This window comes from Dendrobates tinctorius, unplaced genomic scaffold (genome assembly GCF_039654945.1).
Source record: "Dendrobates tinctorius isolate UK_male_01 unplaced genomic scaffold, ASM3965494v1 ptg000075l, whole genome shotgun sequence".
In the NCBI taxonomy this organism is placed as follows: Eukaryota; Metazoa; Chordata; class Amphibia; order Anura; family Dendrobatidae; genus Dendrobates; species Dendrobates tinctorius.
The window spans coordinates 50149283-50163696 of record NW_027361743.1 but is presented as its reverse complement, the minus strand read 5'-3'; the positions used below and the strand labels follow the sequence as shown (position 1 = coordinate 50163696).

Genomic DNA, 14414 nt, shown 5'->3' with positions numbered 1-14414 from the left:
AGATCTGGTGAGTCGGTTTTTTTGGTGGCCCTCCTTGTCTCGTGATGTCAGGAATTTTGTGCAGTCCTGTGGGACGTGCTCCCGGTCTAAATCGTGTTCTCGCTCTAGTGGGTTGTTGATGCCTTTGCCTGTCCCCAAGAGGCCATGGACCCATATTTCAATGGATTTCATCTCTTATATGCCTGTCTCTCAAAGGATGACTGTTATTTGGGTGATTTGTGATAGGTTCTCTAAGATGGTTCATCTTGTACCACTCCCTAAGTTGCCGTCTTCCTCTGAGTTGGTGCCCCTGTTTTTACAACAGGTGGTTCGTTTGCACGGGATTCCTGAGAACATTGTATCTGACAGAGGAGTCCAGTTTGTTTCTAGATTTTGGAGAACTTTCTGTTCCAGGCTGGGAATTCAGTTGTCCTTCTCCTCTGCTTTTCACCCTCAGACCAATGGGCAGACAGAGAGAACAAACCAGACCTTGGAGTCATATTTGAGATGTTTTATTTCTGCTGATCAGGATGATTGGGTTTCATTTTTGCCCTTGGCCGAATTTGCTTTAAATAATAGAGCTAGTTCTGCCACTTTGATGTCACCTTTTTTTTGTAACTTTGGGTTTCATCCTCGATTTTCTTCAGGGCAGGTGGAGCCCTCTGCCTGCCCAGGTGTTGACACTGTGGTGGAGAGAATGCACCAGATCTGGGACCAAGTGGTGGATAAGTTATCTCTCTCCCAGGAAAAAGCCCAGCGGTTTTCCAACCGACATAGGACCATTGGTCCCCAGTTTAAGGTTGGTGATATGGTGTGGTTATCATCAAAAAATATTGCTATGAAGGTGGCTTCTCCTAAGTTTAAGCCTAGATTTATTGGACCTTATAAGATTGTGGAGATTATTAATCCGGTCTCTTTTCGCTTGGCTCTTCCTGTCACATTTAAAATCCATAATGTGTTCCATAAATCTTTATTGAAGAGGTTTGTTGAACCTGTTGTTCCGGGGGTGGCACCTCCAGACCCTGTATTGGTTGAAGGTAACATGGAATATGAGGTAGAGAAAGTACTGGATTCCCGTCTGGCTAGACGGAGAATCCAGTATTTGGTTAAGTGGAAGGGTTATGGTCAGGAGGATAATTCCTGGGTCTCTGCCTCTGATATTCATGCCAAAAGATTGGTGCGTGCCTTTCATCGGGCTCACCCTGATCGCCTGGTGGCGTGGTTGAGGGTTTGGTGACCCCTCCTCAAGGGGGAGGTACTGTTGTGAGTTCATTTTCCCCTTCACTACTGAGGCCCGAGGAACTCCCTCTTCTGGTAAAGAAAGGTAGTGAGCCTGATTATCAAACACCTGAGGCTGATGATGATGACTGGCTGAGTGGAGTTACTGACTGGATATAAGGCTGCCGACGCCCTTCTGCCCTGCGGGTGATTTCTCTGTGGGATCCTTGGAGACCAGTCTGAATTCCTGCTCCTCTAAAGCTAAGTTTGCTGCTCGGCTTTTTGCATTTGTGCTTTGACTTTGTTTTGCTTTGTTTTTCTGGATTTCTGCCATTCCCTGCTGGGGTGTGCTGAATTCCTTTAGCTCTGTCTTCTGAAAATACCTGAGTGCTGATTTAGTTTTTGAAGCCTAGCTGCTTCAGGGTCTTTTTCATATCAACTTGTTGGCTTATGTCTTTGATAGGGTTTTGGCAGATTGCAGACAGCAGCCTTCCTGTCCTTTCCTATCTAGGTAGTTCTGGGCCGCGGCTTTGCTCAGTCTATCTTTCTGTTTGTGTTAGTGTTTTCATCTTGCTTCACCGTCATTATATGTTGGGGGCTGCCTATTGCTTTGGGGTCTGCTCTGGGGCAGTTTAGATTTCCCCTTTCTTTCTTTAGGCCTATTTAATTCTCCGGCTGTGATCGAGGGGTCTAGGGCATCGTAGGAACCCCCCACGGCTACCGCTAGTTGTGTTGATAGGTTCAGGGGTCTGCAATCTGATAGTTGCCAACTTCTCTGGTTTTCTGGACTTAGCTTGTATTTCTGTTTTTGCCTCCTACGGTGACTCAATCATAACAGTTAAGGATATACAAATAAAATGTGCAACTGAGACTCATCATTAAAATAGTAATATGTAACAGATGTGTTCCATATTTTATGTCATGCATAGGAACAGATTTAGAAGAGTTTGACATGGCGAAATAGCTCTACACATTTTAGGTAACACTCCTAATACTGCCTGCTCATCCCTAAGGTTGTCAGTTTTCCAAGCATGCTGGTATAGTAAGTAAAAAAAAAAAAAATCAGTGATTGACATGTGATGCACATACCAATGTATATGATACACAATGGGGATTCCACTCCTAACCAATTACAGCTCATCCATTTATCCTAAACAGAAGCTGTTCGCTACTGGTTGCAAAAATATGTATGTACAGTACATTGATGGTAAATGAAAAAAAAAAAAAAAAGAAAGTATGATGTACAACTCAAACATCCAATGTGACACTTTTATGGGAATTACAAAGTAGGAAGTCATTTATATAGCGGGACATTTGTGGCTGAATTATATATTGATACTACATGTGTCACGAGGGCACTGTTCATGGTCACCTGGCAGCTCCAAAATGGCTACCACAAACAGGCTTGGCGCTAACCACTTAGTCTTCCTATCCCAGGTGTTGCCCTGGCCTTTACCCTTTAACCACTGTATAGGGATCTGGAATTATGCAGGGACCCCTAGGCTGGGCCACAGAGTCAGTGGCTGTTTGGTAGCGCAAGCTAGCAAGAGGTATAGTCAGAAAGCTGGGTCAGAACCTCGAGGTATGAGAGCTACAATATTGTAAGGCAGGAGTAACGTCAATAAACTAGCTGAGGTCAGAGAACAAGAATAATCAAAACAAACAGGGGTAAAAACCAGGAAAGCAATGTTATTGACTGGCAGTGAGAGTCAGAGCTTCCGGGGTTTAAATAACTGAAGGTCCAGATTAAAATAAACCTCTTACGGTGTCACTTTTCAGAATGATTTGTCTTCTGTACATAAGGAATAAGCTTATTTCTGGACATTTTATGACTTGTATCCTGCAATTGTAAGCAGCTTTCTGTAGACTCAATCCAGTTTTCTCTGAGCAGGTGGGATGAGACTAGCTGGTATGTTGTCCTCCATACACAACACATACAGAAAGAAGAGAGCAGGAATCCCTCATGTCTATATAGCAGATGTTCAGAAACAGCAGCAGAGAGATTATACAGCAGTACTGAGCTGTGTGGCTGTGAATCCAGCACTGGAGTGATGCCTAATTATCCTAACATCTCCCTTCCCCTCTCCATAGAGCATAATAGGAGGCTACTAATACTTCTATAAGATGGCAGTCCATTTTACTTTGATCAAGTATGTATTTTGGAGTCGATGGTGGGTTCAGGAGGCAGGGGAAGGGAAAAGTCTCTCATAAGTGGAGAAAGAAGCAAATTACAAAGCTGAATGACAAAGTTTCTAATATTCGCTTGTACTATTGATTTGTGCAAATTTTGTTGGAATCACCGTGATGATTTAATGTTTTAAGGCACAGCAGTTTCTAGTGTAAAGAGGTTTGGTATAATAACTACACTATACCTCATTTTATACAATTACACCCTACTCAAAAATAAGGATTTTCGAAATCCACATGATATTGTGTACTATATGGGTTTTCACACCATTATACTAAAGTGTTGTAGAGATGGACAGTCTACAATGGATATTATAATTTAGGGTGTCTGTAATTAAGGTCCTGCCTTTCCTGCTTGTATTATACACTAGTGTGGGCCTTGTTATATGGTTTAATGCCAAGCAAGCTTCTTGTATTGGAGGCCATTTTCCATGCTTAATCATTTCTATGATTTGATATGTACGGTAAATTGATATTTTCTCTTGTAAAAAATATTTTTAAAGCGGAAAATAAACATTTACATTTGATACTCTATATTGTGGATACTGAACCTCTTTTTTAGTATCATGTTTTATCATATAGATTAGAGAATGGAATAAAAAAAAAATCTGCTCTAAGAATAAGAAACTATGAATAGTTGATGGTAAATTTAAAGGGATAGTAGCTAAAAATTATAATAAACCTAGAGAAAATTAGCAACACTGTCAGTATGGCTGCTGGGATTGTGTTCTTTTTCCAATTAAGTGCAAAAAAAATTAGAAAATAAATACGGTAGTCTCTTTGAGTATCCACATAGTTTTCCTCCCCTTGTTCTTCAACCTCAAATCCGATCGATCTGTGGGCGGGAGGCAGCCTGCTGCGGCAGCAGAAACCTCCCCACCAATGCTCTGTCTTAAGGCGCCAATACACATTAAACTAACGTCAGCCAAATCCGCCAATAGCGCAGGCTTGCTCAACAGTCTAATATGTACGGAGGACTCACAACTTTCCCTCAGTAGATGATGTCAGGGTTGATAAGGATATGGCTGGTTCAATTTTGCACTGATGGTCTTTTTGTTCTTGAAGAGATAAGTCGCCGCCGGAGGAGTCTGGCAGTGGCCTTTGCATAGAGAAGACTCCTATTTTTGGAAGAATCAGGGGAGATAGCTGACAGCCAAATAATCGGACAAACCATCGTTCGTTTGACAGCTATTTATTGTGTATAGGGTCCCTTAGTGTACAGGATCCTTAACTTAGCCCTGGAGAAGATACAGATTAGATATTAGAAAAAAAATTTTGACAGTGAGGGTGAACAATGAGTTGGACAAGCTGCCACGAGAGGTGGTGAGTTCTCCTTCAATGGAGGTCTTCAAACAGAGGCTGGACAGACATCTGACTGGGATGGTTTAGTGAATCCTGCATTGAGCAGAGGGTTGGACCAGATGGCCCAGGAGTTTTCTTCCAACTCTAACATTCTATGATTTATTAGTAAGGTGTTTAGCTTATTATGCTGACATCTTGTGATCAATATTTCATATTTACACAACACAAGAATGAAAAAAATAATACAAAATTAAATTAACTTAAATTAATATTAAAATAGTTTTATATAAACCTGCTCTAATGATTACATCCTTTTAAATAATAATAATAGTAAATGACATAATATACAAATGAATTCTTACCTTGCTGTGTAAAACAGATCACCATCAACTCCTGATTGACATCTCCACTTCTCTGGACCGGTATGAACAGCTCACCAATGTTCTCTTCAATCTTGTATATGGCTTCAGGTATAAACACTGTTGATTCTAATTGAAAAGAATCAGAAGACAATTATTTTATGTGACTGGGACATGACACACATTAACAAATGCCATTGTTAGACGAAAGATATAGGCCGCAGGAAGCCCAACACACTTTTACAATTAAAATCAGTGATCCAATCATAGCTTTCACATTTAGCTTAGACCGGCAATGAGCAGTAGTTTTTGACTGATCTTAAAGTGAATCTGTCAGCAGGTTTTTGCTACCTCATCTGAGAGCAATATTCTGAAGACTGTCATCAACAGAAAAAACGAAGAGTTCCAGATAATAATAAAAACACAATTTTTATTTATGATGATTACAAACGAATATACATCATAAAGGAGAAATGTCTCACCATGAGAGACGCCACACCATTATTTAAAAAATGTAACAGTTCCAATAACTAGTGAAAAATCAGGTATAAATAAATGGTTTCCACGCCCCAGGAAGAAGCCAGCGGTGAAACGTGCGTTGGGGTGGGGAGTCGCCACTATCAATGTCAGGTAACCCTTTACATGGATCTCAGTGATATGCCTTTTTGAATAATACTTTACTAACTCTCCCCCTTCACTTGAAGTGTCAGTTGCTTTTATAACAGGGGATTTTTTTGTAGGGCTATTTTTTTGTAGTGAGTTTGCTATTTCGCAGTAATGTTGGGAAACCATTTCTTTATACCTGATTTTTTCAGTTATTGGAACTGTTACATTTTTTAAATGATGGTGTGGCGTCTCTCATGGTGAGACATTTCTCCTTTATTATGTATATTCTTTTTTAATCATCATTAATAATACTTTTTCTGACACAATCAGCCTTTTTAGATTTGGCAATACAGCAGAGCTGAGGAAGCTAATCTCACCCACCCATACCAGGCTCTGTATGTAAATAGTCTATAGACAGTGAGTTGCTCGTCATAATAGGGGTTGTATAAGGGCTCATACTCGCATGCGAGATACTCGAACAAGTCTCGCACGTCAATACCCGGCACTGCCGCCGGCACTCGGATCGGAGCGTTCAGCTGCATAGAAATACAGTACTAGATATGCAAATCAGAGGACATAATGATGCACGGAGCCCCATTAGCCATACCAAGGGTGCATGGAAATGCCTTCATTTGAAAATGAAATAAAAAGGAATTTGTCTGCGACTACATCACTCACATGTAGGTTATTGGTATGCTTCTTATAGAGGCTACGTTCCCTAAATAGTAGCTGAATTTGCAGTTTTGGGGTGACAGTCTCCCTTTAAGATAAACAAAACCCCAATTCTTACATATTTCACAGCCAATTACACAAGACCCTGCAAGTCTTTCACTATGTGTGGGCATACGCATCTCTATCCAGCCCCACACCTTCATGGTCCTCACATTAGCAGTGGAAGTTAACACTGCAAGTTTTCAGTGGCAGCAAGAAAAGATCTAGAAGTGATAGAGAAAATATATTGGAAAAATATATAACTTCCCATTATACAAAAATGTATAATGTATATTGGCTAAAAAACAGAGAAATGTGGCACGTTACCTAAATTTAATGGCACATATATCCTTGCATAAAGGAAAACATCTCTCTTCTCTTTAATCATCTGGTTGAGCCACAATGGCTGCCCGCATACATGTTTTTGGAAATATCTCTTTAGGGTAAATAATATTTATTATCATTTCTGTTCCCCATCTACCTAATGTAAGCCCTTGGAAAAATACCAAATGTGATACTGTGCAAGCACAAAAAAATCCTTGAAATGACAGCCCTGACTTGTCATCATATATACCATACATCCTTTCAGAATGGCTTTTACCTCTTTAAAATACTAATCTGTCCTGTACAATTTTCTATGCAAACGTCCGGTTTGTTTTGGCAACCGCCAACCTGCAGACATTAGTACAGAGACATGGAGTGCGCCAGGTACTTTCAAAGTATGTGAATTCCAGTAAAAGGACTAATCACTCAATTACAGCCAAAAATAGTTGTCAAGTAGAGATAAGAGGGGGAAAATGACACATTGTGTAGTACACTCGTCCATTTAAATGAATGGTCATCCATGTAATGCATGGATGGAGGAGGAGCTGTCAGAAAAACAACTGACTTTTGGACCACGTTCACACCATCAGTATTTGGTCAGTATTTTACATCAGTATTTGTAAGCCAAAACCAGGAGCGGAACATTCAGAGGGAAAATTATATTAGAAACCCGTCACGACTTCTGTATTATCACCCACTCCTGATTTTGGTTTACAAATACTGATGTGAAATACTGACCAAATACTGATAGTGTGACCGTGGCTTTAGGCATCATTCAGATATTCTTTTTTTCACATATGTGTTGCATCGATGTTTACCACAAATGTAACAATAGCCATAATAGTCTACAGAAATGTTGGCATGTCCATTTTAGTTTTTTGCAGCCCAATTGTTGCAAACCCCCCAAAATGAGATTTGTCCATTTTTTTTAATCAATTTCACTGATCAAATCTCTGAGTCTTTGAAGAAAATGGACAGCACATGCATGCCATGTCTTTGTCATTTGAATTCTTCCGTTTTTGTTTAATGTGTAGGAGAAGCATCAAATTTTTACTTCTATTGCATACGAGAAAAACAGATGTCCCAAAGATGGTAAAAAGAGACTCCAGGAGCAATGTGAATGAACACAAGGTCCAACACATTGATAAAAAGGTGGTCTTTTTTGTAATTCTTTCTTGTAAATACAATAATCGACATCCGAATGAAGCCTTAATAGGGCATGTAGACAGGGGTAAATGAAATGAGAAAACATTAAAATGACGTGCTAAAACATTACCGTATATAGCTTTATAGAATAATGTTTTCATTTACTATTTTACAGATTTTTTGTTCCCATTGATGGAGTTATGTAAGTGCTGCAGATTAGGTGTTTTTATACCATTTTGACTTTTCAATCATTTTTTAATTCCATTTTGGGGGCAGAAGAACCAAAAACTGAAGCTGCTTTTTATGGCATTCGTTGCACAGGTTAAATAATGTGATTATTTTATACAGGGTGGGCCATTTATATGGATACAGCTAAATAAAATGGGAATAAAATGGGAGTGGTTGGTGACCCAGATCGGCACGATGAATTTGCAGAATGGGCAAAACAAAAATTGGAACAGGACCCTCAGTTTACACAGAACATTATGTTCAGTGTTGAGGAAAACTTTTTTTGGGTGGGTTATTTATATGGATACACCTAAATAAAATGGAAATGATGACAGATTTCTTGTTAGGATGTCTTGCATTGAAATCTGCTGCAATGACCCGGGTACTGCGTTCACCAGATATCAACACAATTTCTAACCTCTGCGACATGTCAATGGCTGTAAACAAAGAGAAACTTGTAAATAACTCATGAAAGAATAAAGATATGTTAAAACCAAGCACACATTTGTTTTTATTGTGAAGTTCTAAATAAGTTTGATGTGTCACATGACCCTCTTCCCACTGAAAAAAATAAAGTTGGATTCAAAATGGCCACCATGGTCACTACCCATCTTTAAAAGTTTCCCCCCTCCCAAATACTAATGTGCCACAGTAAGTTGATATCACCAACCATTCCCATTTTATTTAGGTGTAATCCATATAAATGGCCCACCCTGTAGGCCGGATGGATACTAAGTAAACTAATTATGAGTATTTTTTTCTTTATAAATATTTTTTAAATAAAGCATGTATTTTTTTCTTTAAATATTCTTAGACATGTAATTTTATATCATTTCTGCTAATTTTTTTAAAAAATTTTTTTTATAATCCCACTAGAGGACTTGAACATGAATGAGCCTTATGATTTCCATAATACGCTGCGGCACTTCTGTATTGCAGGGTATTTTGCACCAGCTTAATACTGACAAGTTCTTCTAATTGCCCCTGTTCAATATTGGAAGGTCTGGGGGCTATTAATCTGTAGCCAAGTATTATCGTTGTGGGAGCGGAGTAATGGGGGAGCCCCCATCTTCTATGTAAACACTTAGGCTACTTTCACATTAGCGTTTTTTAGCGCTGCGCTTCGTGTGCAATAGAAACACATCCAAAAAATGCATCATGCGTTCTGCATGTGATTGCGTTTTTTAGGCGCATGCGTTTTAACCAGTTTCTAGCCATGTTAACTCTTAAAACGCATGCGATTTTAAACGTAGGCGTACGCATGTCCATGCGGATGCCTGCGCTCCCATAGACTGTAATGTGTTATTTTGTCGCATTCCGTGTGCAAGCGTGCACATGCGTTTTTTTTACACAGTTGGACGGACCCAAAAATGCAACAGGTTGCGTCTGGCGTGCCTAGGCGCACAACTACAAAAAAACGCATGCACATGAAAACGCATACGAACACGTGCAAACGCTAAGACCATGCGCCCGCCATGTTAAACATAGGGGCGCATGGATGCGCACGATGCGCTGCGCTAAAAAACGCTAATGTGAAACCAGCCTTAGATGTTGCAATCAGCATTCTACATAAGAGTACACCATGGAGTGAGAAGTAATGGCGGCCGGTACAAGCTGTGCTTCTGTAGCCATGTGTTCACTTCAGAATACTGGCATGAATACACAATAAACCTGCCCCATTGTAATCCCTATATCGCACTGCTGGGACAAATCTGTGGTCATGTTATCATTACAAGCTGGCATTTTTTTACATGACCGTTTTCTTTCTGAAAAGCGAGCTGTGCGATGAGATGAAGCCGATTTCACGTGGCCAGGAGGCTGCACATTCCAGGAGTGAATGAAATATAATCAGGGCCGCGCTTGCACCGACAGCCGGCTCCTACTAGGAAAACATATTTGTCAGCTTACAGTTACATAATAAGAACTGCGTAATCGCTTTTCACTCCTGTATATACATTAAGGCTGGAGTCACACACAACCATTAAAAAATCGGTCCCATTTTAACGGTACGAAATCGCACAAAGAATTCTTGGCCAGAAATCCGTCTGTCATCCCATTTTCCGGCAAGGAACCAATTTTAATCGCATCTAAGCATCAAATTGACATCTAATGCCAATGCCTGATGCCCTATCCTGTAGACCTGGAGAAGTTGTGCGATTTAATCGCAAGTCACACGTTTGGTGCGTTTTCCATGCGTTTTTTTATCGCATCCATAGACTTGCATTGGGGAATCCGATCCGAAAATCGGTGACAATCGCAGCATGCTGCGATTGTCTCGGTCCAAGGATCGGATGCGATAAAAAAATCGCATGATGTGAGCTGCCCCATAGAATAACATGGGTTCGAATGCAATGCGATTTTTTATCGCATTGCATTCGACCGTTTTAATCGCTAGTGTGACCCCGGCCTAAGAGATAATTTAGTAAGGAAAGTATGTGCTGTGCTGTAAATTGGATAGTAATACAACTAAGAATACATCTAGAAACATACAGCGTAAAAAAAATGTTACTGCTGGAATACATCGAGAAAAAGACCAAATCTCCAACTGCATTGTGTTTATGTAGTCCTAAATCTCCATGGTAACAGACTACAAAAAAAAAAAAGTGTAGTCAGATCCTAGAATCTTAGGTCTTGATTCAACAATTTCGGTGTCATACTGGACTTGATGAGGGAGTGGGAGGAGTAGAAGGCACCTGGTTCATTAAGAAGTGTAGGCGAGGTGAGGCGCGAAGCTGCTTTCATCCCTATATGCGCTTTGCCACAAAGTTTAGTTCAATCAGGGACTGGAATAATGTTTGTAGCACGAGAAAGATGGCCGTTATTCATGAATTTGATGAACTGGGGGTCACCACGCCCCGGTCACTCCACCATTCCACCCCAGCTTCACCCACTGATAGCTGGGCAAAAACATGGGTGAAAAATTGCACAAAAATTTTGCAACTTTTCAAAGCTTTTTATGCCAGAATTCTGGCGTAAAAGCTTTGATGAATCAGATCCATAGTCCCTTCTATTTGTCCCCTAAATGCTCACAATCTAAATTCCCTATCAGTATGTCTTTGGAGAGTAACCCACACAAACACAGGGAGAACATACAAACTCCTTTCAGATGTTGCCCTTGGTGGGATTTGAACCAAGGACACCAGCGCTGCAGTGCTAATCACTGAGCCACCTACTACCGCTACTTATTGCTAACTTGCCAAATGGGGTGTACATTCCCCTAAAACAATAGCTGCAAGTGCAGGAATTAGCAGCCAAGATCATACCTTCTACATCCAAGATAGCACAGACCATTTATAAGAGGGAATGGGAGGTAAACTCTCAGGAATCTTTAGAAATATAAAGGATCCTTATTTAAGGACAAGGGAGTAGAACACCGCAAATTGTGTCTTTGGAGTACCAAGCAACTCCCTACGTTACAAGGAGAAACCATTTATTTTAAAGGGAACTGTTTAATTCTTCCTTTATTCTGTGGTGGTGCTGCAGGAGACCTGAACACTTGCTGCTAGGGTACATCAAAGATTAAAGCTAATCATTAGGGGTCTCTGACCCAGGACAGCCTGTAAACATCTGTTCATCTGTGGACCGTTCTAGAAAAAAAAAAAAGAGGAATGTTCAAAGTAGATAACCCTAATTAATGGTTGATATTCTAACTCTATGATCTCATAAAAAGCCAACACAGGCCATTAATTATGGACGCCTAGTAAAATGGAAAATGATACATCCAGAGGTATGGCCTACAAGTACAAGACATACCAATACAGGTCTGAGGCATTTAACGTTCACCCTTTAAGTAAGGCTCAGGAATAAAGAACAGATGTTGAGTGGGCCCCCTGCCAATGCATGCCTTCTTTATCAGTTATCTACACTAAGTTGCATTTAGCAATCATTTTATCACTTCTTCACTCCTAAATGTATCACCTTACACAAACCAGGTCACCTGTATCATCTTAAATATGACTCTTTTTGCACTGCTTTATGGGGAGAGAAGAAGCCGTAGGTGCGTTAGTTCCCACGGTTAAGTCTTCACTAAGTTAAATAATTCAATTATGCCATAGTTACCCAAAAATTAGGATTGAAAACTATCCTCATGGATTGCAGTTGTTAGGAGAATGGTCAAGAAACAATCCAATACCAGTCATGAAAACCTCCAATGTGTGCAAACAGGGGCATATATTGCCCAGATCTTCTCTAATTCTGGAGGACCTGCCTAGCACATCTATACACTATGCAACAAACTCATTAATTCCAATTAGAGTGTCATTTTCCCTGTGGGATTCCTGATGGAATTAAGCACCTGATCTGTTTTTTTTGATAGTCCCATATATAGTTTAGGGATTCATGTACAGATACAGCAGCCGTCAACGGCCCTCTTGCTACAATGGCAGGTGTGCTGTGACGCTCTAAGTTATTTAAGCAGCGTGACTGCTCTCATTCACTTTGAAGGAGCGGCATGCAACGCAAATACATGAGGATAATTCAAGAAAAATGGGGCATTCACCACTTCACGTTAAAAATATTACTTATTTGCAGTTCCATGAACAGATTGTGAAGGAAATTATAGGCCACAGCCCTCTCGCGTAAGAGTCACGCTTTCTCTGAGCTTCAGAGAAAGCATGAAGCTCATGCAAAACGACTGTCAGCCATGATTATTTCCATAACCTCTGTACATGGAACCGCAATAAAGTAATATTTTAATGAGAAGTAGTGAGTGCCGCATTTTTCTTGAATTATTGTCATTACCGCACTTTTTCATGATGAGCACCATCAAAGTGTTTGTTAACTTCTAAATATTGGTACTGAAAACCATTATCGCTGAAGTGCATAGTGTGTGAAAGGCATCAGTGGGAAACCTTTGTTTCTCTGTATTTTTTTGCAAACAGGTGAGATATGCTCCACTCTCACCATGTCACATTGAACCTATCATGTTGTCACAGATACTACACGTGTTTCAGGACATCCCATGAAAACCCCATGAATGTTGTTAGAAACAGCTTACAATGTGTTGAAATAACACAAGATGTAATCCTCAGATATCCCCATACAATATTCACAGAGTTCCCCATCTGTCTTTGTTCACCTGTCATCGGGCATGACGTGTCAACATGGAATATGACCATAGCAGAAAATCATGGGCCATGGTGGTGACCTCAGTAGTGTTGAGACATCATCGGTGAAGTCAGATGGAGATCCATAAAGGTCCTGGGAAATGTTTACATGGGAGGTGTTACTCCTCTTTTTTTTAACTAACTGTTGATATACGTATGTCATTGAGACATATTCCCCCATATACAGACAACACATTAAAAGCTTAAAAGGCGAAAATAAACAGAGAAGATAGACTAGATATTCAATGTACCATCTCCTGGGTCGATAATCTCCACTGTTGCCAATTCTGGGAATTCCAGTGCCGCCATGACAGGCTCTGAGAGGATGATCTGGAACGTTTCAGACTGCTCATATTCTCCATCAGCCAGGATCCGCACTCTCCATGTTGCCGTGGTCTGCCCAGGATTAAACTGTACTTGTTTCTGGGCTTTTCCTCTAAAGTCCTTGTCTTTTTCTGCAGTCCCATCTGCAGTGCCAATACCTGAAGAAGGCAATTTGAGAAATGTTAGGAATGTGCAATCTTCAGCTTAAATGATAATTACCAAGATTCATTCATCATCACGTTTCATCAAGGAGCAGAATCCAGTGCTGACAACGAATGGATGCCTTTTATGATGTTTGTTAAGTGCCACTTTCTTATGTTCTGATGTGTCAAAAAATCACAGCCTAAATAGAAAAGGGGAGTGTTTTTAAATGTGACACCGTGCACCAAAATTATGGCAAAATATTGGTATAAACTAAGCCAAACAATAGATGGGATAAATTTACACAGTCTAAAAATGTAATAAATTTTCATGCAACACTTTGAAAAATGTCACGCCTTTCGAGACTGTCTAGTCTAAGTTTACAGTGTCTAAATTTTACTCAGGATTTATAGACCTAATCAATAGTGTTAGAACCCTTCATCAATTTTAGAATCAATGTTTGCCATCAATTAATGGAAATATTATTGCCTTGGCCTTTTTTGGGATCAGTAACACCAAGGTTTTGAATATGGGGCCTGCAAAATTCTGTTAGCTCTATATAGTCATACTTTGGAGGTATTCTGCTTCTAGGGACACGACTATGCCTTGTGAAGGAAGACAGAGAATCCACCTGGCGAAACATGAGTCCTTACTATATCCTGATGTTCTAAGCAGTGTATACTACTGCATGTAAAGAACCCATGTGTGGCCCCTGAGGGTTCAGTCGCGACAGAGGTACTGCACCTCCTCCTGAGGTGTGGTATCCCACCAGGGGCGTATCCAG

The 14414-nt window shown here is 40.3% G+C and overlaps 1 protein-coding gene across 1 annotated transcript in view; it reads right to left on the bottom strand.

The window, feature by feature from the left end:
- The window catches only part of FREM2 (FRAS1 related extracellular matrix 2), a 348626-nt gene that overhangs the window by 170740 nt on the left and 163472 nt on the right, over window positions 1-14414 (bottom strand). The window contains exons 4-5 of the mRNA XM_073583262.1: window positions 13417-13647; window positions 5049-5174 (exon numbers count right to left, since the gene is read on the bottom strand). Coding sequence (XP_073439363.1) covers window positions 5049-5174; window positions 13417-13647 — 357 coding nt within the window. The remainder of the gene's footprint in view (window positions 1-5048; window positions 5175-13416; window positions 13648-14414) is intronic.